The following is a 25,480-nucleotide window of genomic DNA, read 5'->3' as shown; positions in this document are numbered from 1 at the left end:
AGCAGTGCAGGGCGAGGCATACACCTCCTCTGGGCTCAGGGACTTGGCCCTTCCCACAGGTGTGCACAAAGGGACATCTCCCAGCAACAGCCCTGCTTGGCTGCTCTCCCAGCAGCTTCCCAGCACAGAGAGCACAAGGGAAAAGGCACAGCCCACCAATTCCACCAGAAAGCACATCCAGGGCTGCTGCTGACAGACAACCTTCTTAACTCTTTGCTTCTTCTGCACAGTCACAGGCTCCCTTCACAACAGGGTCACCAAATGCCACCTCTCCCCAGGTCATTTCCACACCCCTCCCTCCAGAGGCACGTGTGCTACATGATGGAGAGCTCTGTAATTAGCACCCTGGGGCTTGCACTGTCCTGAGCCATGTCTAGAGAAAGGTACAGTGGCTCAGCTTCTGCTTGACCTGAGAGAGGATTATTTCTTGCTGTGTCACAGACACTCCTGGCTGAATAAGAGGAAATCCTGAGTAATCTCTTGTGTTATTTCTGAAGAGACCAAAGTTCAAGGAGCATGGGAAGTGGAAGGATGTGGAAATACTGATAATAGAACTAAGATGATTTTGGTGAGGGTATTACATTTAGTATTACTGGAGTGTTACCTACCACCCAACCACCTCCCCAGACACAGCCTCTTGTCATTGAGCATTCTCTGACAGCACAAAATCCACAGGCATCCCACAAGCATGGCACATGCTCTGTACAAGCAACAAATGCCTGAGCTAGAGACATGATAGAGTTTGCTTTTCAACATGGCTGGATATAATCATACCACTGGGATTCACAACACAGACATATCCACGGAGCCGGGAGTTCCTCAAATTTGGCCCTAGCTCCTATTCCATGGATGTCTTCAAGCACATGACTCTCCTCATCCATTCTCCAGGCACAGTAGGGCACGTCTGTTCATAAGTTTAACTATCTCCATTCCTGAGCCGCACACTCAAAGAAATACAAAGTATGATCCAGGGTGTCGAGCTTAGGGCAGTGCTGACTTGCACCTATTTCCACACTGCAGGTGGGCAAGGTTGCTCCCAAGCAAGTCTCTACAGTTACTAGTCCACCTGTGTGAGAATCCCTGGGCATCCTCAGTCAGACTGTGAAGTTCCAGTGGAGACATTGAGCAGGGAAGACAGAGAGTCCCCTCCTCCCAATTTATGGCTGCTCTGGAGCTGCCCGCTGAGATGGAAGAGATGTGGCTGACAGCCATTGTGGCCCAAGGATTCTGTTCTTTAGCACTGTCACTACCTTCCAGCCACTGAGGTTTGGTTTGGGTCTGAAACTTGGTCATTTTAGCCCTGAGTGACTGTCGGTTCTGATCTCCCTCACCTCCCATAGCTGAAGCAATGTTGTTTCACCACCCCACAGTCCAGAAAGGCAGGAAGAGACAGAGAAAATGAAATTAGAGAAATGGGAAGAATTAGAGAGTGCCCAAAGTGCTCCACTGGCAACTGGAATGACTGATCTAAAAGGCAGTGACATTCCAGGCAGCAGAGCAGCGAGCAGCAGTGAGACCCCCGGGTGATAAGTGGCAGCAAAGCAATGCCTGCCTGGGGGACACCACAAACTGCCACCCCAAGGGCTCAGTAAAGGGCAATGAGGTGTGAGAAGCAGAGTGAGAAACGTGATAATGGCAAGGTCACAAAAACAAGGAAGAAAAGACTGCTTCCAGCCTCTGTCCCTCAGTACCAGAGCTGTCTCCCAGCTGCTTCACTTCCTGGTAAAACACATCCATGAGCACAGCCAAAGTGGACACATAACAGCCAACATCTCACAGTAAAATGTCCAGTGTTTCCCAGCAAGCACCACAAAACATACAGCATACTTCGCTTTCGTGCTTCTCCTGCCCTGATCTTTACCAGACTTTGGAAAGAGAAGGATCACCTGCTCTCTCCAGTGACTTGATGTGTGAAATAGTACTAGTAATGTGCTAATGAAACCATAGCTGAGGCGTGGGGTGTGTTTCTCTTGTTTTGTTTGGTTTTTAACCTAGATGACTAAGGGCTGCCAGTGGAGACACTGGGGAGCTGTGCTCTGGTGCAACTCCACTTACTTCTGCCAGGTGTAACTGGCTGAACCTGATCTCTCATTTCTGCTCAGTCCAACCAAGAGAGCGTGGATTTGCTGTACCTGTGGTTGCCTCCCCACAGCTCCGTGGAATCACGATATCCAAAATGAGCAAATCCCAGCTGGTGCAGGACACTGCCCTTTGCCCATGACTCATGCAGTCATTTCCCTCGCAGAAAGGAAGGTCAGTGCTGAGTGCAATACCAACAAAAGAGCTTCCCTCGCTACGGGAGGCAGCCAGACCTGTGAGGGGAAAAACCCTGTCCCCAGCCATGTCTCCCTCTGACCAGCCATGGACACACTGCAGAGCCCTGTCAAGGGTGAAGGCAAGAGATGCAAGTGGGACTTGTGAGGAGGGATCCCCTTCTTATAAGAGCCCTCTCTCAGGAACGGCAGCATGGTCTCTGCACCAGCCTTGATTCATGGTTCTTCACATTTGCTTTGAGACGGTCAGCGTGTGCCCCTATCCCAGCCATATTTGGGCACTATGACAGGCACGTACCACCACCTTTGCCAGCACGGCAGCATCAACATGGCCCTTAAGGGGCCCAAGTAGCCTCCTGAGCCTGGTGTGTGCCTTGCACAAAGCTCTATACCACTCACCACCTCCAGGTACTATCTGGAGAGCAACCGCGCACGGAGTGGAGAGGCCTGGGAGGGCTATTGACAGAGACAGGCGGCTTTCTGGGTTATGAAAAGCTAAAATCCATTAATTAAATGAGAGGCTTGAATGGAAGGAGTTCCTAAATGTATCACAGCCCCCTCCCCATGCTCTTGACCCTCACAAGCCAGGTCCCATCAAGCTGACAAAAGCTGGGACAGCTGGTTCCTGCACTGCGCTTCCCTTGCCAGCTCCAGCTGTCGGGAAAGGGCCTCAGCCAGCCAAGCCAGCGGCACTCTGGCACAAGGAGCCCCTCTCCCACCGCCTGCTCCATGCTGCTGCCTTTGTTCCCACTGGCATCCTGCTACCACGTGCCTGGGAACGTGCCCTACACACCACCACTGAGGCCACCAAGAGCTGTGGCCAGTCTTTGGGACCCTGTCACAAACCAAAGCACCCCAGGCCAAGCAAAACACACCCATACTCTCCTTTGGCACATGCTTGCTGGTTCACCAGACATTACAGCAACATGTCACATCCTCACATCCCCTAATACCCAGCTGAGGCAGCCAGGGCTCCCTGGCAGCCAGTGTTCTCCCTGGGAGTTCAAGCCAAGCAACAAAGCCCTGGGTGGGTTCAAGCCCTGTTCCTGCTGGGGGCGTAGAAACATTCAGGATCTGTTGCACAGAGGAGAAGCTGTCCTGGTATTGAGGCATTCACAGGGCTGTCTGTACCTCCAAGACAGAGTACAGCCTCCATCACTGCTGTCCTTCCCAATTCTCTCCTCACATCTCTGGTGGATGTGCTGTTTAAACCAACCCAGATCTCACGTGACTTCATCATTCATCCTGGGGATAAAAGGGGCCTTACTGGGTATATTCAAAAGGGCTAAAATTAAACATCATAAGACCAAAGTAAATTTGAAGACTAGTCCCTATCGAGGTCTGGAGCAAACCCCAGAAATGATGGAGCTATGCTAGACCCTGGCGCCTCTGCTTCTTCAGGGGGAAGGGGCCCTCTCGGTGTCACAGCATTCAGCACAAGCCACCCAGCTCCCTCCCAGGCAGCCCTTCCTCCAGCCTTTCCCCTGCGGCCAGGCACGGCCGGCCGCCACATCCGCGTCTGCACGAACCAGCACAGCCCAGCCCTGGAGGAGAGGCAGACCCTTTGCTTCCTTTCATTGCAGAAAGCTGCATAAATTCATAACACAAACAGCCCCCGAGGCATCTGCCACGGACATCTGCTCCTCGAGCCTGGGGCTGAGCACAGGAGTATCGGCAAAACCACTCGCCCACCAGCATTTGCTGAAGAGAAGGAACCCGGCCAGCAAAGCACAGCATTAACACATTGTTAATTAACACAAATCGGACTGCGTGTGGGCACACATAGCGCTGACTCCTGCCCTGAGCCCCCCCAAGCCCGCACACGCCATTCAGCCAGGGAATCACTGCATCGCATAACCGCACAAAAGCGTCGCGCATCTCGCGGCTGCCCAGCGCGCCTCTCGGCCCTGCGCCCGCGGGGGCTGCTCCCCTCCTTTCTGTGCCCGCCGTCCCTCCCTTACCGGCGTCTTTCCGCTCCTCTGCTCCTCAGAGGTCTCATCTTGTGCTGCGCGCGTCTTCTCGGGCACCATCCTCCCCCCTCCTGTCCCCGCTGCTCCCCGGCTCGCGCAGTGCTATAAATACATCCCTGTACCTTCAGCTTGCCTGGGTGGCTTCGCTGTGCCTGCGTCCGGGGAGACAGCAGCCGCTCCACTAACCGCTCCTGAATAATGATCGAATCCATAACCGCGGCTGGCAGGACGGACGGACAGCCACCGCGGGCCAAAGGAAAAAACCCCAACCCATGTGTTCCCTCCCAGCCTTCGCTAAATCCATGCGGCAGCCCCCCCGCCTACGCGTGCACACACACGCAGGGCTGGCTCGGCTCGCCTCGGTGCCGAGGCGAGGCGAGGAGGAAAGGCGAGGAGAGGCGAGGAAAGGCGAGCAGGCTCCCAGGCAGCTGCCCGGGATTTCCTGCCTCCGCCTGTGCCGCGGGAGGAGCCTGCCAGCGAGGACAGGACAAAGGCCACGGCGGCCGCAGGCCAGAGGCGATGTCTCTCGCCCCGCCAGTGTCCCGCGGAGAGGCTGTGCACGTACCGGATGCTGTCCCTGCCATAAGTCTGACTCCGCGTCACAGATGGGCCTATTCAGCTGAAGGATTTCTTATATATCCTGCCTGACGCAGCCGAGACAAAGGTTTGCTGGAGGAAACCTGCTCTCAGCAAAAATGTGCTGCTTCTGGCTGGGTGGGTGAAGGTCTCAAGGGTCCGCAAAGCCCCCCAAAAGCAGGGTTTAAATATAACCCCCAGGTCCTAGTGCTGGTTGACGTGGATCTATCTCCACGTGGCGCAAGCTGATCTGTTGTCTAGTCCAGGCTCTACTGCAGCCTCATCTCTGAATCCAATTGGAATAGCAGCAGATGCATTCTGGATCTTACAGCAACCATTCAAGCTCTGAAGATGTTTCAGAATAAGGAAGTATCTGTGTGTTCATTAAGCAGACAAACCCAGCCCAGCAACAGCCCTTCACACCAAAAAAGTCGTTCAAATCTCAAGCCTGGGTTCCGAGCCTTTCTATGAAATATGCCTTCTAGCTCTTTTGTGCAGCCACAGAAACTGAACAGGAATTTATATAAAACAGACAAAAGCTGCTAATTTCATATAATCACACCATTCCAGAAACTGGGGGGTTAATACCACAGCATGTATAATGAAGTGACAGGAGATGACAGCACTGGTGGTGCTGGAGGAACCTGTCCCTTGCCCCACAGGTTCCTGAGCAGCTTTCTGCTCACCAATGGGAAGGACTCAGGCTACAGCCATACTCCTGCCTCGCTCTCAGTCAGAGTTCCTCCTGCTTCTCCAGGATCTGCAGGGCTCCAGCAGTGGCTCCACAGGGTGCCAGACCAGCAGGGCCTGCCCTGGTCACCTTGGGCCACAACCCAAGTACTCCAAGTCTGACTGACACCAGGTTCTGTTATAAGGTACTGAGTCACTATAAGGTCCAGTGGCCTGAAGTCTGGGAGCAGCTGTGAGTGTGGAAAGGTGAGAAGAGGGGAAAAAACCCCCATGTTTTACCTATGCTGCCATCCTACAAGCTGATAGGTAATGTCAGAAGTTGCAGGCACGAGGTCCTAAAGGCTGATGAAAATAAATGCAGAACTGGGAAACACTCCCAGAGCAGGAAAACTCCCGCCATACAACAGCTGTCATACCACATGCATGAAACCGTTCTCCAAACCACCCTGCTCCACCAGCAGCATCCTTAATTACACCCAGTGAGTTTTGTTCCCAGTTGTTCCTGTGTGTAGCAGTCAAGCAGAAGGCCTGGACTGAGATCCAGGTGTGGCAGGAATTGCCACTGCTCAGAGCACGTCTCTGTTTGGCAGCTCTGCTCCTCACTCTGGAGCATTGCTCCATTCCCCAGGGAGCTGACAGCCCTACATTGGTCAGCCAGCTCAGTGGTAGGTCAGGCCATACTCATGACACCTCTTCTTCCTCTTAGATTCACCTAATCCTTGCTTTCCAGGACTGGGGGACTCTCCCACCAGGGGCCGCAACTTGCACACGACTGAGGAGCAGTGACTGCACCACACTGCCTGCACTGGGCAGCAAAAGCAATGGCTTGTGGCACGCCCAAGGTGCATCCAAACCTTCTTAAGATAAAAGGAGGTTTCACCAGCCCTTCTACACCATAAACCACAATAGTTGCAAGCAAACCCTCTCCAACTCCCATGAATTCTCATGGCTTGGAAAACCCTTGTCTGAGGGCCACAGGCCACACGACCACCAACCACAAGCATCTTCTGAGGACACATGGAGACATGCTGTGTCCCCATGAGCCCACTGCACCAAATCAGAACATTCTTTTGAGCTGGGATCACGGATGAAGTCAACAATGATTTGGTTGCGACAAAACCACAGTGTTGTTCGTGGCCCCAGGAGCTGTGCTGACAGTGCAGAGAGGAACAAGGAACTACTGTCTCCTGAGTGCCTTGAGCTCTCACACATCACACATTCCCTCAGGATGGGCAGCCAGGGAGGAATTCCAGTCAGAAGACTAAGCCTGACAACTCAGAGAGCAGATTAGGAGAAGAAAAAAAGAGTGTATCTTGGCTACAGAGATCATCTTAAGGCTGAGTGGCCAATGCTATGGCTTCCAAAATACTAAAGGATTGTCGACTGGTCCCAGACTCAGCCTCTCCTGTCCCTCCTAGAGATGCTCATCTTTCATCCTCAGAGTCACCAAACCATAAATGACAGACTCATTTGTGTCCTTCAGATGTGCCACGTGACACACCCAGAGCTGCTGGCTCAGGCTGGTCTGTGTCCGAACTTCCCAAAGACAGCCAAGCCAATCTCGTTTTGCCCCTGTCCTTTCTGATCACACTCCTCTGTCCACACAGCTCCTAGAAATGCCCAGTGTAAATCCTGGCCTGCTCCTCCAAACAGAAATCGGATGTACACCGTCCTTAAAAGAAGAAAAGCAGCACACAGGACATCTCATGTGCAGTGCGCAGCAGAGCTCAGCAGGGAAGATCTTGGCACTTCCAAGATCTAGAGCAAATCCAAAGTGTTTTCTTCCACTGGCACCTCTAAGCTCCTCTCCAGGCAGGCACCCGCAACAGCGGCTCGGGGGTCAAACTGGCTGCAGGATCCAGGTTTCTGAGTGTCAGAGCAGAGCTCTGCCCAGCCCCAACCTGTCAAACAGTCACCCAGGGCAACACAGGCTTGGGGTGCACCAAGTCCTTCCCACATCACGGACCAGCAGAGAAGTCCCCCACCTGCAGGGGAGCTGTTTTCTGGCAGAGATGCTATGGCCTAAGGACTGCAGTGCTCAGGCTCCATCCTTGGTGAACAACCAGGAGCATGTCATGGAAGGAAAAATCTTCATCCTGATCCAGACAGACACTCTTGAGCAGCACAGAGCCAGGCAACAGGGTCCCACAAGGGATGCACCCAGCCAGCCTGGCCTGCATGGAAGAGTGGTGAAACTGCATATCCGTGGCTTGGCAGGGTCAGCACAGTCATGTAATAACAGCATTTATGCCTTTTCCTCTGAAGCAAACTAAGCTACTTTCAGAATTCCCCACAGAAGGGAAATTTTCTTCCTGGCTGTTTTCTAGGACGAAGGGAAGGGCAGTTCCAGAGAAGCTCTTTGCTCAAGCTGAACAGGAGCAGCAGCAGGCAGCAAAACCCATTCCCAGCTTGGACCAGGGCAATGGAAGCTGAGGAACAGCAGATATCCTCCATGCAGGTGCATGGCTGGGAACCTCCAGGGCTCAGTTACCACCTTCTTCTCCTGCTGCCTCCTCTCCCACTATAAGGAACATCAGTGCTGACTTCAGACAGATGAATCTCACAGGTATTGCAAGGTCTGAACTCCGCTGCTCCATCACCAGCAGAGCTGCACACTCACCGTGAGGCTCCTGCTGACCTGATCCAAGGGAAAAAGCCTTGCTGATCTAAACTCTGATGAATAATTTAACCTCGAACTTGTGAGCAAGGCTTCATGTAAGCGGCTTCTGGGAGCATCAGAGCCCCAATGCTTTAGCCAGGCTTCATCCTGTGATGCTCAGGAAAAAGCAAGATACCAGACGAGAAATGCAGAAATCCCAATGCACAGGATTAATCCCTTGTATGTTCAGTGCCACAAACACAATCTGCACAGCAGCCAGATATCATATTTTCTTTTACCTATCCCACAGGTCAAACTTTAATTTCCGCTCAAGGATCACTGCTGCTTTGTCACATAATCCCTCCAGAAATCTATCAAATTCCATTTCAAAGGTTTATTTAGGCTCCCTGCTTCCACTTGAAGTGCCTCGTGCTTCCCAAGAAGCACTGTGTGACTCATGCCATGCCTCCACTTCCAGCTCTTAAAAAGGAGCGACGACCGTAATTTGCCTCTTGCTTGTTTAAACTCGTGATTTGCTCTGGAGCGAGTTCACAGCACTTCTCACACCCAGCTCCTCATTTAGGGTAATTTGCACGATATAACAAACTGGGCAGACGTGGAGCTGGCTGGACGTCTTCCAGCAGCCCCTCGGTCGCTGCCCGGATCTCTTCCCGCAGCCCCTCGGTCGCTGCCCGCTCCCCTCCGCGGGAGCAGCCGCCGTGCGGTTCCGGCGCGTTCCGCGCGAGGGAGAAGCCGGCCCGCGCAAGGGCCGTGTCCGAGCGGGGAGCGCCCAGGCGGCTTCCCCGGCCAGGGCCGCACAGAAATCAACGCGCCGGCCAAACGAGCCGCCCTCGCTGCTTCCTCCGGTTGCGAACACATTCCTTAGCACAGGACAGAGGTTTCCAAATTTAGCCTGTTAAGACAGAAGGAGAAACCAGGTGGTGCAGCAAGGTCTGCGGCAGTCTCAGCACTACTGCTGCTCATCTCTCCCTCTGATTCATCCTCCAGCTCTGCAGCACAAATCAGGCTTAAATAGATGCTCGGCCTCTCATCTCAAAGGTACAGCTGGGAAAACCAGAGAGAGGCAGAGCAGAGCCCTGCCAGTCCTGGGAAGCCAAGAACAACGTTTGGGAGACAAACAGGTACACATTGCTCTGGGGCACAGAAGCTGGCTGGGCTGACAGCGGTTTGGTGGAAGAGGATGGAAAATATTGGTGATTTATCCTCTGAAATGGAAAGGCACTGCTTCTTCCAGCTCCCAGGTTCTCCATCCAAATGACAAGAACATCAGTTTTGGAAGCTCTTGATGCATGTTAACATACATGAATAGGAAAAGGTTGGGGACAGGATCCTACAGAAGGTGCAGTTTAAGTTACAGGTAGTGGTCCCAATCCTGCGATCCTTACTCACCGAGTAGTCCCTTTGAAATAGAGACGACTGCTCACGTGAGTAAGGGATGCAGGATCAGGCCTGTCTACCAAAGAGGCTGAATCCTGAACCGGAGAGGACATCACGGCCTCTGAGCATTGTCAGACACCCACGCCTGGCCCAGCAGGAGCTAATCCAACGGCATCACAGGGGAAGACAGTCCAGGCTGGGGCACCACACCTGCAAACAGCACACTCAGCAGAGACCATGGAGAGCAAGGCAGTGGACAAAAAAGATGCTCCACTCAAGCAGAAATTCTCCTGATTCATTCCCAGTTCACCCATCTCATGGATACTCCCAGGTCTGCAAGGAGATCTTTCTTAACCCTGCTGTCCTCCCAGCAGGCTCCTGAAAACCGAATTGGGAGAACAAAAGCCAACTGTCTTGGGTGAACTCCCAACCTCTATCTTCCAGCTACAATTAACATAACTTTAGGAGTAGCTGATGCCCACGAGAGAGGAGAATAAGCCCACTCAGCTCACCAAATAATTTTAAATTCCATTAATTAAGGGGGGAAAGGCAGCTCTCTAAAGCAACCTTCAGTTCTGGGAGGCACCCAAGGAGAGAAAAGCCAGCCTCAGACTGTGAGCAATAACCCCGAAAAGCTCTGCAGAGCAAGGAGGTAGAGGTACCTTCTCCTTCCTAGTGGGTCTCCTGCAGGTCTCCCATCAAGCACTCAGAGGCCAAGGCTCCAGCCACACACCCTCCCTTCCCTGCTGTCAGCTGCCCCAGCACACTCAGTAACATGAAGCAGAGTCCTTGTGCATGTTGACATGGCAGAGGCACACAGGGACTTTCACCTTCCTTCCCTCCCTCACCCCTGGGCTTGCAGCCCCAGCCCACTTGACCGAGATGAGCCTGCTGAGAGGGAGCCAGGCACTCACCCTCCTCCCTTTGCACCAGCACAGCTCTGCCTGTGCTCCACCTCCATCTCCACACACCACAGCCATACCTGGCTGCGAAGTGCCATCCCTCGGAGCCTAGCATGGGCCAGTGTTCCTGGTGAAAGCAGCTGTGTGCCTTCCAGTCTCCCCTGGCTCGCTGTGATGTGTGCTGGACCATCTGCTATCCCAGAGGGGACCCCCAGGAGCCCATTTCCCAGCCCCGCCATAAAAACAGTCTGGGCAAACGTCACTGCCCACATCAGTCTGCCCAGGGCTGGGCCCTGTGTCGGGACTAGCATCTGTCTTTGCAGATGGATAATTAGATTCCGTTTCCATTTCCTTTCCCCTCCTGATGGTTTCTCTGGCTGGCAGTTCCCCCACAGCCCTGCACAATCCAGCAGCATTAGTCAGAGGAAAATTCTGCTCCCTTCCTCCCCAGGATGTTGTTCTTGGTTCAATATGAACAGCAGAATGAACTGCATGATGATTTGAGTGCTTCATTGCAGTAGCATTTGTCCTTTTCAGCCTGGCAAACACAGGCTTCCCTCCCGTACCTGCACCCTGCCCCTTTTCCCCAGGCGTGATGTTGTTGGCCATTGGAAGCAATTAGCTAATCACCAGGAATAAGCAATCAGCTGGACTGAGGTTACAGCACACCTCCAATTTATGAGCAATTGTGCCAAACACTCCTTTTGGGCAGGGCCTAAAGAAGCGTACCTGATTCTCAGCCATGGTGTGAGATGCTCTCAGAAAAAGATCATAACACCCTCCTGCAGGAAACCTGAGAAAGAGATGGAGCAATGATGAAATTGGGGTAATTTAACACAGAGCTGTCTCTCAGAGCTCCCAGAGGAGGGGAGGATTGTGTGCCCAGATGAAGTATCCAAAGAGATCCTCACTGAGCGTACAAGATTGTCTGTCCTCCCCTGCCACTAAGAAGTGGCTTTCTGGGAAGGAGTACTGATACTGAAGCCCTGATGGTTGCACAAGCATCCCCAGGACTGCAGAGATGCACAGACACATCAGCTCCACCTGACAGAGAGGACTTATCCTGCTGGGATCCACAACTTTCCCACAGTTTTTCCCTCAGAGGAGATGTACAGACTGAAGTTTTCAGAGACAATCTGTCAATTCTGTCTTCTTGTACCCTGTGACATCCTGTGTTCTCCATGGGCAATGTCCTGAATCCATGCAGAGCAGAGACCTCACAGCTCTCCATCACAAACCATCGAGACTTCCAGAAGCTCCGCATCACTGCCTGCACCTGGCTGCAAAACCCAAACTGCTGCCTGCTCCATGCAAGGGGCTTTGAAATGCCTTTCAGAAGATCCCAGGAGCTTGCAGCTGACTCGCTCCCCTATGATCCATGCCAGCCCACTGCTGGCTGCCCACCAAGAGCTGGATGGAGTGTTACCCAGCTGTGCCAGGCTCGCAGGCCACAAGGCTGAGACACTGCAGCCGTTGAGCAGTCAGCACCTCTTGCACCATTTGGGGCCTGGCCAGGCTTCCCAGGGCCTGGCACGCACCGGTGCCCGCGCCGGATCACAGCGGCAGCAGGCGCGGTGTTCCCAACGGGCATCGCAGCCCCAGCTGCCCGAGGAGGTCCCCAGCACAGCTGTGTTGTGTGCCACCGACACAGCTGTGGGACTGCCCAGGCAGATACAGAGCCTGGCAGTTTGCCACATGAATGAAGAAGAAAAGGTAAGGGCAGCAAGGCAGCTGGGGACCAGGATTGTTCCCCACTTGCCTGCGGTTGTGCAGCCATCCAGCATTCACATCAGCTCCTTGTACCCTGCCATTGCAGACACTGAGGCCGTGCCTCAGGGGGAGCTGTCAGAATAATCAAAAATGGAATCAAGAAATGCTTTCCAACACCTTTCTCTCCCCTTCTCCATCACCTACTTGCTCCAGCAAACACCAAGCCTGGTTACACCTTTGCTGCACAACTCACCACTTCCCTCTGCCCTGCAGTGTGACTGGAGATTCACATTTTATGTGATGATGGGAGAAAACTTCAAGTCACAGAACATCTAAATCAAACTGTGCTGTCAAAGGGAATTTAAACAAAGTTTCTTCCAAGATGAAGAGTAATAGTCAGTAACTGCTGAGTGTTGCTTCTCCTTATCAGGGAGATGGTGACCAGTATGGCAAAAATAAGACTAGTTGGTCAACTACTAGTTGTAGTGAAACAGAGCAAAGGACCTTGCATGAAGAAGTATCTGGCTCAGAGTCTCAGCAGGGATTGTGTCAGATACTAGGGCTCCCCATGCTCTTCTGTAATACAGGTGTGAATTGCAAGGTCTGGAACCCACAGTAAGGATGACCAACCACACAGATCGTTTACCAAGACTGATGGACACTGACAGGTCCCAGTGCAGTACCCAGATGAACACCCTGGCTGAGGCTGCTGCAGGACAGTTTGCCAGGCTGGGGGGTCGGCTCAGCAATCTTGGTGCTCTTTTACAGAGGGGCAGTAACAGGCACCCCAACACAGAGCTGAGAGCCAGCACACCCCACCAGCACAGCAGCCTTGTCTGCTTCAGCCCAGCCCCAAACTTCATTAGCAGTTTTGCAGCACTGAGAGATTCCTACTAACCGCTGAGATGGAGCCATCTGTTTCCATTTATGTGCTGGCTCACAGGAGCAGCTACCCAGCAAAGGACTCCAGAGAGGGTCTGCTCTCCTGAGCACACAGGGAGTGAACAGCCAGCCAGTTGGGACAGAGGCTGAATTCACCCTCCTCAGTGACCTTATACCTCCCTTCTGCAAAATGAAGGCCTGAGAGGCACTGCAGCCCTCCCCCTTTGATTTTGTGACTGAGCTCCATCATATATCCACCTCCAGGCCACTTCCCTGAAGGCACAGAGGACCTGCTCCCAAGCACAACTACACCGAATTACTGCTCTGCATGGCACCACAGCAGAGGAGGGACTGATAAAGCTGTTCCCTCATCTCTTGGCCTGCCCTCTCATCAGTGGCAGATTCCTTTTGGCTTTAAGCCAGGAATCCTAAATTAACAGCTACCAGGCCCTCTTTTTTTCTATATCAGGGTCCTGCAGAAATCACATTGTGCAAAGAAATATTTACCCAGACACCTTTTCCATGCATTCATTTTTATGTACACGCTGCTTGGACCAACCATGTACCCAGCTGCAAAATACACTAGTGGTGCCTGTGCAGCACAAAAGCACAGGGAGTGGAGATGAAAATGGCAGCAGGTACCATGGGAGAGTCTAGGCAGCTTCCAAAAACAGTAGGAGGAAAAAAGGGAAAAAAACTGGGGACACCCTGTGTGCAGAGGGCTACAGAAGTATTGGTCCTGTCTGGCAGCTGAACTTTGGGACGACTTTGCCACCTTGTTTTACCAGTCACACCTGCTTTGTGAGGGCAAATAGTCTTCTTGCTCAACAGGAGGTTTCATACTATAAAACAGATTGCTTAATTCTTGGCAGTTTGTGTTCAGCAACTACCCTTTTCCTGTGTTTGCTGCTTCCTGAGTACCCATTTTTTCAGAGTCAGAAGAGACATTATGCTCCTCTCAGCCTGCCCATGGGCCCTGCAATTCCCTTCAGAGATTGCTTCCATTTGGAAGAGCTGGTGCCTGTGGTGGACTCATGACGACAGCAGAGAGCAGCAGAACATGTACTAAGTTCTCCTTTCCTTAACAATAAAATCTTCCAAGTCTGGACTGGAGACAGCAGAACTGAGTGTTCCTGGAGAACAGTGCTCTTGGGTGAGAATGGAGGGAATACCAGGACATAGCATGAACAAAACACAGCAACAATAGCACCCTGTGATACTGCAGTAGCAGCAACCAGCTGGACAAAACTGCCACAAACCCAAAATCCTAAAGCATGCTACACAGCTTCATGGAGGGATCCTTCCCAACATGATCTTGTCCCACTGCCCCAATCCCATCACCAGCCTCTCTGCCCCACTGTGTTTTTGATTATCTCACCTCCAACTGCACCCCCCTGGAAAAGGCAACTCTAGATCACTTGGCAGGCTCCACCATGGCTCAGCCCCACATCAACATGGCACTGAAGCTGCAGCCAGAGGTGGGAGAGCAGCCAGACCTCAGGTCCATTCTCAATAGCTGGAAAAGAGCTTTCTCTAAAGTGTATCCTCCTGTAGCTCGTGTATCTGGTGTAACAGCCCGAGCACAGGAGCTTCCCTTGCTTCTCCAATTTGCCTTTGCTTTGCTATCACATATTGTCAAGCTGTCCCACTCCGCCCTGCTCCACTGAAATCTTCCCAGGAGACATTTCTCCTCAAAGCTCCAGACAGAGTGACATTGCCATCCTGGTCCATTACAGCCCTGTCCCAGTCACCCTGAGGCTGCTCCCGGGGACTTAGTACATTGCAGAGAGCACACACAGCTTGAGCCACAGAGCACAGGGCTGCTGAACCTGAGAGACCAGGGGAGTCCTGCCTCCTGCAGTTCCGAGCCCACCGGCAAAGCTCTGCTCAGGCAAGCAGCATCTGCTGCCAAGACCTCGCCCAGTGAAGGAAGAACCAATGACCCTGCCCTGATTCGGGGGAGGGCCTGAGCAGCACAGCAGGGCTGGGCACAGAGCCCTGCGTTACCATCCCAGCTCCAGAGCTGACAAACCTCCCACCAGAGGCAGCGCCTGGTACAAAGCCTCATTTGTTCCCAACACGCGAGCCCGCTCCAGGCTGCTGCCGGGACACATCTTTATTGCTCCCTCCTGACTTCAGCAACAGGCAAGGCTTGGGGATAATGGTCCCTTTCTGGGATGCTGCTGGGGCTCACACACAGAGGCTGCAGATGCAGGGACTGCCAAGGTCCTGAGCCCTGCCAGGCAGTCACCACTGACAGCAGCACAAACCTCTCTTGGAGCTCCACTGACCCAAACTCCTTCTCAAAGACATGGCAGAGCTCCTCTGTCACCCAGCCACCACCAGTCACCTGTCATTGCGCTTCAGTGTCATGGGCACAGCTGTGCAATGCTGAGCAGAGGGGAAAAGAGGGACATTTTTAACACAAAATCCTTGTTTGTCCATGCACTTTGAGATTGTTTCATCACGTACAGGCATGGAGACAATTCTGAGCCAGGAAGGAGGAAAGTGGGACTGCAAACTCTTGTCCTCACTGTGACATGGTCACAACAGGATTCATTTTCAGTCCCTGCTCCCAGTGCAACAGGGAAGAGGGGCAGGAGGGCTGAAGAAAGTCTCTTGCTAGATCCCACGAATGGTTAAACTCTCCTTATTTAGCAGTGGTGGGAGGAGAATTTATCTCCAAGAGTCTTGATGCCACCTGGGACAAGGCCAAAAGAAAAGCAAATTCTTCCAGTTAATTTATCCCCCTCCAATACTGCCTACCCAGCTACAGGGAGTTTCTGCAGCCACACAGCCACAGAGACATGAGAAAAGACTGCTTTTATTTTCCCAGCCGTAGCCTACCACAGCCCAGCATCTCTTCAGCTTGAGCTGGAGCCAGAAGACAAATAAGCTTAAGGGGCAGTGGCTGGACACTCCCACACAGCTTGTGAGACAGCACTTGGAAGTTGTCTTTGCTGAAAAATATGGATATTTACTGAAGTTCAGGGCTGCACCTAGCAGACCAGCTCCAGCATCCAGAATAGAGCTGGGCTTGCTGGACACCAGCAGAGTCCAAAGACTCCAGGCTCCAGCTGTGCAACAGAAAATCTTGGCCATCTCAAAATAGCAGACATCAAGGCAGGAGGAAGGGCCCTTTGCCATGTCAGGAAGCAGAATTATCTGGTAGCTTCTGCAAGCAGTATCTGTGGTCTCATGAGTCCCTCATCACTATCTGGACCTGCAGCTGACACCCCAGCTGGCTCCCACCCCATGCTCCAGATCCTCAGATCTCCCAGATTTCTCACTGACATCTTGGCTCCTAAAAAGCAAAGCCTCCCGGAGGGCTCTGATTCCCTTTTCTACTGATCCACAAAGCCCTCAGATTCAAGGAACCCAGCGGGGACTCTTCCATGCATACACATACCTTCAGCACCTTTCCACACAGCATATGATCACACTTAGCATGTTTTCCAGCTGGGCACAGCTCAGCACCCTTCAGGACAGGGCTGGACTTTTCATCAGAAACACTAACTGCTCAGATATGTGACACGTCCAGCTGTGTTTTTCAGACTCTGCTTCTCCCTCCTACTTCCCCCCACTCTAGCATGTAGAAAGATGAGAACGGAAAGATAAAAACCCCCACATCCATCACTCACTTCCCACCCCCTTGTACAGCTGCACCCCTGGCCATGCCCAGAGCAGCCCACTGGGCAGGAGGCACAGGGCTCTCCTGGAGTCTCAGCCCCTCGCCTGCATCATTCAAAGAGCATCATAAGCTCTGGCTGGGCCTCCAAACACTGCTCCACCTCAGAGCTGGAGACGGATGAGGTCATCTCCAGTCTGAAATCACTTCCGTTCTCAAACTGCTCCCAAAATTGTGCCACAGATTAAAAAGACTGGGATGGGTGGGGAGGGAAACCCAAACCAATGGAGCATGTGCCCCATTAAGAGCTCAACACTTCATTTATCTCTGCCTCCCAGTCAACTGCCATCCGAGCCCTCCACCCTCCCTCCTTCCCCTGCAAGAACAAACCTGGCAGAAACTGCTTTGAGTTAACAGCAGGGTATGGCACAAGCTGCACAGGACTACACTCAACCCCCAACTCCCCAAATCCAAACCCAAGCAGAGCAATGGGGAGAAATCACAGCTTGGTGTTGTCAGATGAGCTCAGCCTCACTGCTCTGCCTTGTGCCAGCTCCAACTGCTGACCTCCAACTGCAGCAGCCCAACTCTATCTCCCCCCACACACACAGTGTTGGAAATGGTTTGTACTGGCAACACAGCACCACAACCCTGTGGTTTCTCCAGCACAGCACCATTCTCCACTGTACAAGTGGCCACACTGGCCAAGGTGGCAGCAGGATTCTCTCACCTGGATCAGACAGCACAAATGCCTGAGGAACCAGACTGAGAAAGGAAAATGAAAATTGAAGTCGCCAGCACAGGGCAATCCTAAGGAAAAGAGCCTTGTAGTGGTCACACTTGGCCAGGAGAAACCAGGCTGACAGTTTAGTGGCATTCTTTTAAAAACACATTGACCACAGATGAATCAGTGTCTCATTCTTGGAAGCTCTAACCCGACCGCAGTACCCAGCAGTGCCTCAGGCAGTAACGGCCACCACACATCACTGTCATACACACACACTCCTACACAGTCATGGGTTTTTCCCCTCACCCCAGACTTTGCTCAACACAGGAAGGCACCCAGGTTTTGTGGGTCTCTTCCAAAATTCCCAGTCTCATTGCAATGGCTGCCATTGGATGGGGCCATTTTGTCAGCAAATCCAGCTGCTGTGAACCATGCGCTGCTTGGAATCCAACCCAGCTGCAGCCCCTGCACAAGGCCTTGGCCTCACTGGTGACACAGCAGCCACTGGACAAAGCAATGCTGGGCACGACCCCACAGGGTGATATGAGCTACTGCAAATGCAGTGGATAGAGGAACAAGGGGCAGAGCATGCTCGAGTGCAGCTATGGATCACATGCTGCATAATTTTAGACTTCCTTCAAGCAGGTGGAAGACTGGATTGTGTGTGCTGCCAATCCTGTGATAGTTTTTTTGGCTCACACAACAACCTTGGGGCTGAACAGCAGGAGAAGTACAGCATGACTGCATCGCCCAGAGGGCACTTTACTCCTCAGCCTCTTTCTAGAGGCCAGCCCTGGACAACAACCAGTCAAAACTGCAATGACCTTTCTTTCTTGTGGGCTTCAGCCCTTCTAGAAGCAGTGGGCACCAGAGAAAGGAACCTCTCTCAACCCCTGGCACCAGGCATGGACCTGGGCTGTGCATGTAGCTCCTCTTCAGCATAGACTAGGAATAAATACACTGCAGGACAAACAGGTTTCAGCAGAGGAAGCAGAAGGCTGTTCCCACCTGGCTGCATTCCCACCAGGTTCTTTCTGCCAGTTTTGGCTTCACACCTGTAACTCAGTAAGATCCAGCAGAAGTCATCAACACAATGAGAACCTGGTGGGGAAGCAACTGCCCAACAGACAGGCTGCCTTGTTGGGGAGATGAGGAGCCACAGACCTCCTACACAGCAGTGCCTGCGAGTTCCCAATGGGAGAGCTCCAACAGCAATGAGGGGAGCAGGGCGTGCTTCACACCCACTGCCCTGAGAAACACCAACCACTACATGGAAGGAACAGGTCTGAAGTTGAACATTTGGGCTAAGGGGAATCCTGAGGCTCAAGTGCCTCTGGGAAGCTTTAGTTGTGGTGTGATTGACTCACAGGGGAGCAGAGCCACTCCTTCATCAAAGTATGCTGTGTATCCCTAAAAATCATGGCCTCCAGACAGAAATGCCTCTAGACAGAGCTGTTATATCCTGGGCTTCAGTTCTGCCACCTTTAAGTAGAGAGAACTTCACTGCAAACACCCACACCTGCCCTGGCTGGGCCAGTGATGTCTGCTGAGCCCTTAAGGATACAGTGCTGGAGAGCCCTGAAGAAGGGTCATGCTCTTCACCCTGCATCCAGACACCCTGGAGACCTCCAAGCCATGTTCTCTGTCCCCTGCAAAAGAGATCAACACTGCAAAAGATAAGAAAAGATCTGCAAGAGCAAAGCCTGTGTGAGTTTTCCATGCTGCGACAAGTCTGGGTGAAGCAGAGTCAGGCACATGGGAGCACAAGGCCTCAGGGCAAGCACTGCCTAGCTCCTCAGCCCTGGATTTGTCACCCAGAGAGCAGACTGCAGTCAGCCCCATGCTCCCAGAGAGCACATCCCTATGTCAGGGTGCCTAGCCAGAGCACAGAGGCGATCTCAGCTGCAGAGGGCTCGTGCTCAGCACACGAGACAACTGCCAGGCACACAGAGCAGTCAGAAAGCAGCACAGCCACTGCCATAAACAGTGACTATCCACTAGCCAGCTCCTGCCAGGGAGACACAGGAGGGCTTTAAGGAGAAGTCCAAAGGAAAATAAAGATGACAATTTTCAAATGAAGGTGGGATGAGGTTAAGAGCATTAATCCACAATGGAGCATCTCTGCTGAACAGATCCCTAAAATAGAAGCAGCATTGTAAAAGTTTCAGTTCCAATACAGAAACCAAAATGTTAGATGGCTCTGTCACTCCTGAGCACAGCCATGATCCTTTCACAGAGCTTCGACTCTGATTTTTTTGAGGCAAAGATGAAAGGGCCATTCAGAGCAGCCTGGAACATACCTCTTGCAGTATTTTCAGTTATTTTCCTTCACCAACCCCTTTCCTGGACCTAATCCATGGACCACAGCACATGAAAGGCAACTGTAAGCCTGGCACCAGGTGTGTAAATGCCGAGGCAGCAGCAGCCTCCTCATGGGAGATGGTGAAAGCTCTTGCTACACAGCAGCTTAGATCACAGAGGGATGGTGGGGGGAGAGCAGTGACAAGGCTGCTCACCAGAGCCAAATTTATAAAAATACAGGAGGTATCTAGCTCCTCTTAGTTTCAAAGGAGTTGGGCACTTTCATCTGTATTAAAAGAAGGCTGGCCCTTGGTTCTTATTATTGCAAATTGCCTAAAAAATTTTCCTTTTAAATAACTACATTGTACAATGGCCTTTGTGGAAAAGCTCATGTTTCAGCCTATTGCCTTTCATCTCTACACCACCAACCCAGACCAGAGGAATGTGTCAGCTCCTTGGTTAATCTAGAGTGTGCTGACAATTTCAGAGGCACTGCAAGCAGGATCACTTAATTTGTGGTAGGAACAGCCCACAGTTCTGGGCTGGCACAGTAGGAAACTGCAAGGCTGTGGCACAGGAGAGGCTCCACAGACACCATTGCCATGCAAAGACTCAATAACCCTGCCACCATGTCACAAGGCCCCATTGAGCTTCATACTAGGAGCAAGAAGATCAGAGCTGATGCTATGATCTTCCAAAAAAAAAAAGGCACTGGGTTTACAACCCAACTCTACAATTTTGGCAAATCTCACCACTGATAATTCAGTATAAAATACTACAGCAAGACCAGGCAACCCAATTTGACCAGGACAGATGTGGAATATGAGTCTTGTCCTGATAAGGTCTCAGGGATGGTACTTTCTACTGAATTCAAGACTGCCATTTTGCCTCTCTCCTCATCAAAAATTACAGCCTTAGGAACAAACCTTAGCATCCAACTGGACTGCAGGAGACAGAGACTAAAGCCCCACATCTTGCAGAGGGTTATTAAAAGACACACATTCAAAAGCGCATGCTCTACTCCTCCTAAAACCCTTTCCACCTTAAGATAACAATGTCTTCCCTGAACAACTGAGGAAAAAAGAAATCACAAAAGGTTAGTGCCCCGAGCTGAATAACTACTGTCCTTGCATCAGGACCACAGCCCAATCATTTAATAAACGGGGTTCTCCATAACATCTGTTCTTTGCAGATAATATCACTGTGACACTGGTCTTCGCTGCTATTTCAGTCTTGATTTCCACTGTAAAGTTTATCCAGTCAGAGTCATCAATATATGCTCTACTTGCCCTGTAGCAAAACTGTTATCAGCAACTCACTAATACAGTCCTGATTGTAAGGAACAGATAATTGTGGAATCCTCCCTCCTGAGAATTTTTCTGTGGTATTGCCAATTTCATGAATTTCTTTCTGGGCTCATCTGAAAATAGCAAAAATGGTAAAGTACATGAGATGTAAGATGAGAGATGCTAACATAGACACTGGAATAGCAGAGTTCATGAAGATGTCACCTTTGGGATGATTACAGTGGATTTCTAGAAGTCAGAATGAAACCAGATTAAAAAGATATTAGAGAAGACAGAAAGTCATTTGACTGTAAATTCTGTAGCTGTTGGACACACAAGGGGCAGCAACACACAATGTTAGAAAGAACTTGGAAGCAATGGAGTGGAAAAAATTGCATTTGCTAGACCGTGTTTTCCTATGAGGCAACCAAAGGAAATGGAAACAGTCACATAGGTAAGGCAGAGCAGCAAGGCAGGGTGGGGAATGCTCCACTCAGTCAAAGGGTTAGTGGAGAGCCAGCATCCTCATGCAATGTCAGCTCAAGTGACAGCCACAACAGGCCAAGAGTAATTTGTCACTCGCACCCCTTTAATGTGAACTGGGTGCAAAATCAGATTAGATACCCACTAACAGCTCTTGGGACTTGCAGCACAGCGTGAAATCAAACCTTTATATGTTTTAAGAATCCAAAGATAACTATCTTCAAGCAAAGCCTGGAACCAATGTCACATGCAAAATGAGGAGGGGTTCTCTTGGGCTCCCAGCCTGGGCTCTGACTTGCCAGGCCAAAGAGCGATCTCTTGGGATGTATTTTCTGGGATTTATATTCTCAGATTTATTCTCTGTGTGGGTTCTCATCCCACTGCCCCTTGCAGGCTTTTCAGTCTCATTTATAAACCCCTGCCTTGCAAAGACAAAGCAAGACCTGCTTCCTCTTCTGAAGAAAACACATGCTGGCCTATTACTGCAGGATGCCAGCCAAGAGGTGGGTGGATGCCTTAGTTATTTTATTTTTTGAAAAATAATAAAGAAAAATAGTTATTTGTCATGAAGGAAAATCCCTAATCAACTAAGGGACAAGCTCTAGGTACCCAATACACATGGATTCACTGGAGCCACAAATAAGCTCAGCCCTCAAGCATACACAGGGTGTCTGAGGAAACGAGAGCAGCGGTCTCATCCAGGTACTTCCTGGACATCCACTGTCATTAATGTCATGATAAATGGGATCTGAGACCTCCAAAATGCCCAGTATGTGCTGTGAGCTCTACCTCTCAGGGACACACTTCAGTACCAAACATACCCAAGTGCAAGATGCAGCACAGGAACAGCGCACAGGAAGAAGCATCCACACACTTCACAAAGAACCAGAAGATGGCTCATCATGCTTTCAGACTAACAAGCCCCATGATATCCCTCATTAGCAACCCCACGCACACACTGCACTGCTGCCACATGAGGGGCAGCTCCAGTTAACACCATCACTTGTTTACAAAGAGAACAATTCTGCTATTGTCTGACACCTGCCCATGACAGTGTGACCACGGCAGGAGCAGGGAGTTGTTTGAATGACACTGGGCATTCAAACGAGGCAGCAAAACGCCTGGCACTGGCTGGAACGTCTGAGCAGCTGCTGAGGACCAGCCCTACCACCTCAAACAGAAAGGCTTTCACTGACATTAATGAGAGCTGCAGCAGATAATGCCATCCCACAGCTCCGAGATGGCAGGCAGCCTCTCCATTCGGGGACTGGCAGGCTGAACAGAGCTGGAACTGAGGGACAGGAACGCTGGGCTCCATCCAGTTACTTCTGGTTTACTCCAATTTCTGTGAGGTCCAATGCTGTGAACCTGGTGTGAGCCAAGCATGGTGGGGCAGGGCAGATGAGGCTTATCCAGGTGACAAGAGGACATGCTCCTGCATGTGATGGTCATCAGGGTCCCAAGCAGGTGCATGTGGCGTACAGAGCAAACAAGCCTCTAACTGGCTGACCTCCGTGGGCCTGCTCTGAGCCTCTGAAGTCTGAGCCCCAGGGCTGTTGGCAGACTAGAGCTGATCCAGAGGGTCCAGCTGCTCAGTGAACCTGGAGTGTTTCCCAAGCATGTGCCTGGATTAACTGCTCCATAACAGCACCAATTCTGCTAAATGACTGTCTTCCCCAATACCCACTTCCCTCATAAATACACGCTCTGCCAAGGGCTCCTTTCAAGGGGAGGGGAGCTCCTTAAAGCAGCTGACCCGCACAGGTATAAACCTCGGGACAAGACACGAGCAGTTTCTCTTCTGCTTGCTACAGCTTCAGTGCACTGCTCCAGCTGCATCACAGAAACCATCTCTGAGAGTCGGGACTGCAAGAACAACTGCTGGGGGCCAAGAGATCATCCCTGACAGCATCTCTCACTGCCCCAATGACACATTCCTGCTCATCTTGGCCCTGTGCAATCACAGCGAGGCTTTGCTGCAGACCAGCTCCATCTCTTGTATTAACTCCTGCTGCCTTGATTCAGCCTACTGCCTACAAAACGGCAAATATCAGCTCCTGAAGGCTCTGATGCTTCTTCCATTACTGTCTGATCCCAGCTGGCACCAGAATCCCTAAGCAGCAGGAACCTCTGAGAATCTATAGGATCTTAAAAGCCATAAATCTCCCTGACATTTTTGACAGCAGGTCTTGGGCAGAGGGAAATTACTATTGGTCCAGATAAGCATTTCCAGTACTGCCTACCCGCATTTCCAGGACTTCATATCACTTGCAGAGAATCAGGAGAGCTTTATACCAAACAGCACGCACAGCCAAGGGGACTGTGCATAGGGCAGGCAGATGCCTTTGTGACTCACATTTCACCTGAATATATAATTAATGTAGTATGTAATTTATTTTAAAATAAAAGTGGATGTAAGATTGCAGGATCTAAAGAGACTACATGTGTGTACGTATCACAGCAAGAATGAGCTCAGTGCGTCAGGAAGGATTAAAATAGTTCCCACACTGAGGAAACAGCCAGGAGACATTACAAAAAACTGAAAGCAAAGTGACTTGCCTGGGAAGTAATCTTAAAAATAATTGCAATACAAACTATAGCAGTAAAAGGCCTGGCTTGTGCTCTCATTTGTGTTCACACAGCTTCATGTACCAGGGGTCTGCAAGGAAAAATGAAACAATCACTGGAGCCACATCTGTACTGCCACAGGCTTTGCATCACAGAGAGCAGAAGGAAGATGTTAAGCCCTTGGAGCCTCTTTTCCCACAAGCTGAGTGGATCTCTTTCCCCTCCCTTGCTTCTGCACTGAGAACGTCCAGAGGTCAGTGGGACGGGCTCACTCCTCATGGCCAGTCTCCAGGAGCTAGCACTCATGATCCTGTGGTTTATTTGCTCAGCCTGCACTCCCAGCTCCCAGTTTCCCTGCCAGGAGTCATTCTGGGAGAACGGCACCAACTGCGTCGGGTGGGGTCAGGCAGAGACGGGCCATCCCAGCTCCATACACACACCCTGGACACATTGGATAGCAAGCTTCAAGAGAAACAGGGCACTCCCAAAGATCCCCGGAAGAGCAAAGGGCTGAGCCGCACAAAGCTCAGGTCTCCCTCTCCTTGGCACCGAGGGGTCACACAGCACAGGCAGGGTCAGGCAGCCGCTGCCCCTCTCTCCCCAGCAGAGTCAGGGCAGGACGAGCAGGCGGCTGTTACTGCCAGCAGCCACTGCGCAGAGAAACAGCCCAGATTTAAGAGCTGAGTGAACTTCTAGTAAGGGCTTCCCCCCTCTGACTGACTTACAACTACACTGGCTCACACCCCACAGAGCCCCAGGCTTGCATGAACCACAGCCCAAGATCCCTCCACTGCTACATTTCCAAGTGTTAACCCTGAGTCTCCCTCGGCCCTGGCTGCCACGGCACGGCACCAGGCTGGGGCAAGCCGAGGGCTCCGCAGCTGTGTCCAGAGAGGTCTCTGCCACCCTGAGCATCCCCGCACTGCCCAGCACAGCTACATCCCTCTTCCAGAGCTCAACTTCAGCCTCAACTTCTCTTATTTCTTTTGACTTCAGGAGTGGACAGCTGTACTCAAGCCAAAAACTAAACAATTTTCCTCCCCCTCTTGGCGTTACACCCTTGCAGATGCTTGTGCAGGGTTTCATTTCCTCTTCAGCTCTTGGCCAACACTTAGCCAAGCTTTCCTCATTAGCAAAGCAGTCCCTGCATCTTCTCAGCACACTCTCCTTTCAGCCATCCCCAGCACTTGGCTGCTGTGATGTTGCTGGGGTACCAGCCTTGCGGGCAGGGAGTGAGGACTGAGGGAAGGGATACCAGTGTAGAGCTGAATGTTAGCAGGTCATAGCAGATTTCAATTAAATGCACTGAAAATACAAAAGAGAAGGAATGAAGAATATCACCCCATTCAGTCCTAAAACAAAGACAGCTCTAACTTAAGTCAGGAGCAACAGATCTGTTCCACTTCCTGCAGCCCAGCCCCTATGGTCAGCACTGTACATCCAAATCTTCCCTCTCAGCATGCAGTGCTGCCTTTCACTTTCATGCT

At 51.6% G+C, this 25,480-nt stretch overlaps 1 protein-coding gene across 6 annotated transcripts in view; it reads right to left on the bottom strand.

Annotated features, from left to right (window-relative positions):
- The window catches only part of SEPTIN5 (septin 5), a 42,693-nt gene that overhangs the window by 10,811 nt on the left and 6,402 nt on the right, over positions 1-25,480 (bottom strand). The window contains exon 3 of one of the 6 annotated variants that reach the window (XM_048322662.1): positions 11,138-11,201. The exons of 2 other annotated variants lie outside the window; for them this stretch is intronic. In XM_048322662.1, coding sequence (XP_048178619.1) covers positions 11,138-11,152 — 15 coding nt within the window. In that variant the 5' untranslated portion in view covers positions 11,153-11,201. Of the gene's footprint in view, positions 1-4,234; positions 4,334-4,365; positions 4,678-8,003; positions 8,019-11,137; positions 11,202-25,480 lie in introns of those variants that run through there. 3 more of the 6 variants (XM_048322664.1, XM_048322659.1, XM_048322660.1) reach the window with 3 other exon arrangements.

The sequence above is a fragment of the Corvus hawaiiensis genome, chromosome 18 (genome assembly GCF_020740725.1).
Source record: "Corvus hawaiiensis isolate bCorHaw1 chromosome 18, bCorHaw1.pri.cur, whole genome shotgun sequence".
In the NCBI taxonomy this organism is placed as follows: Eukaryota; Metazoa; Chordata; class Aves; order Passeriformes; family Corvidae; genus Corvus; species Corvus hawaiiensis.
Note: the sequence above shows the minus strand (reverse complement) of the source record. Positions and strands in the feature narration are given on the sequence as shown.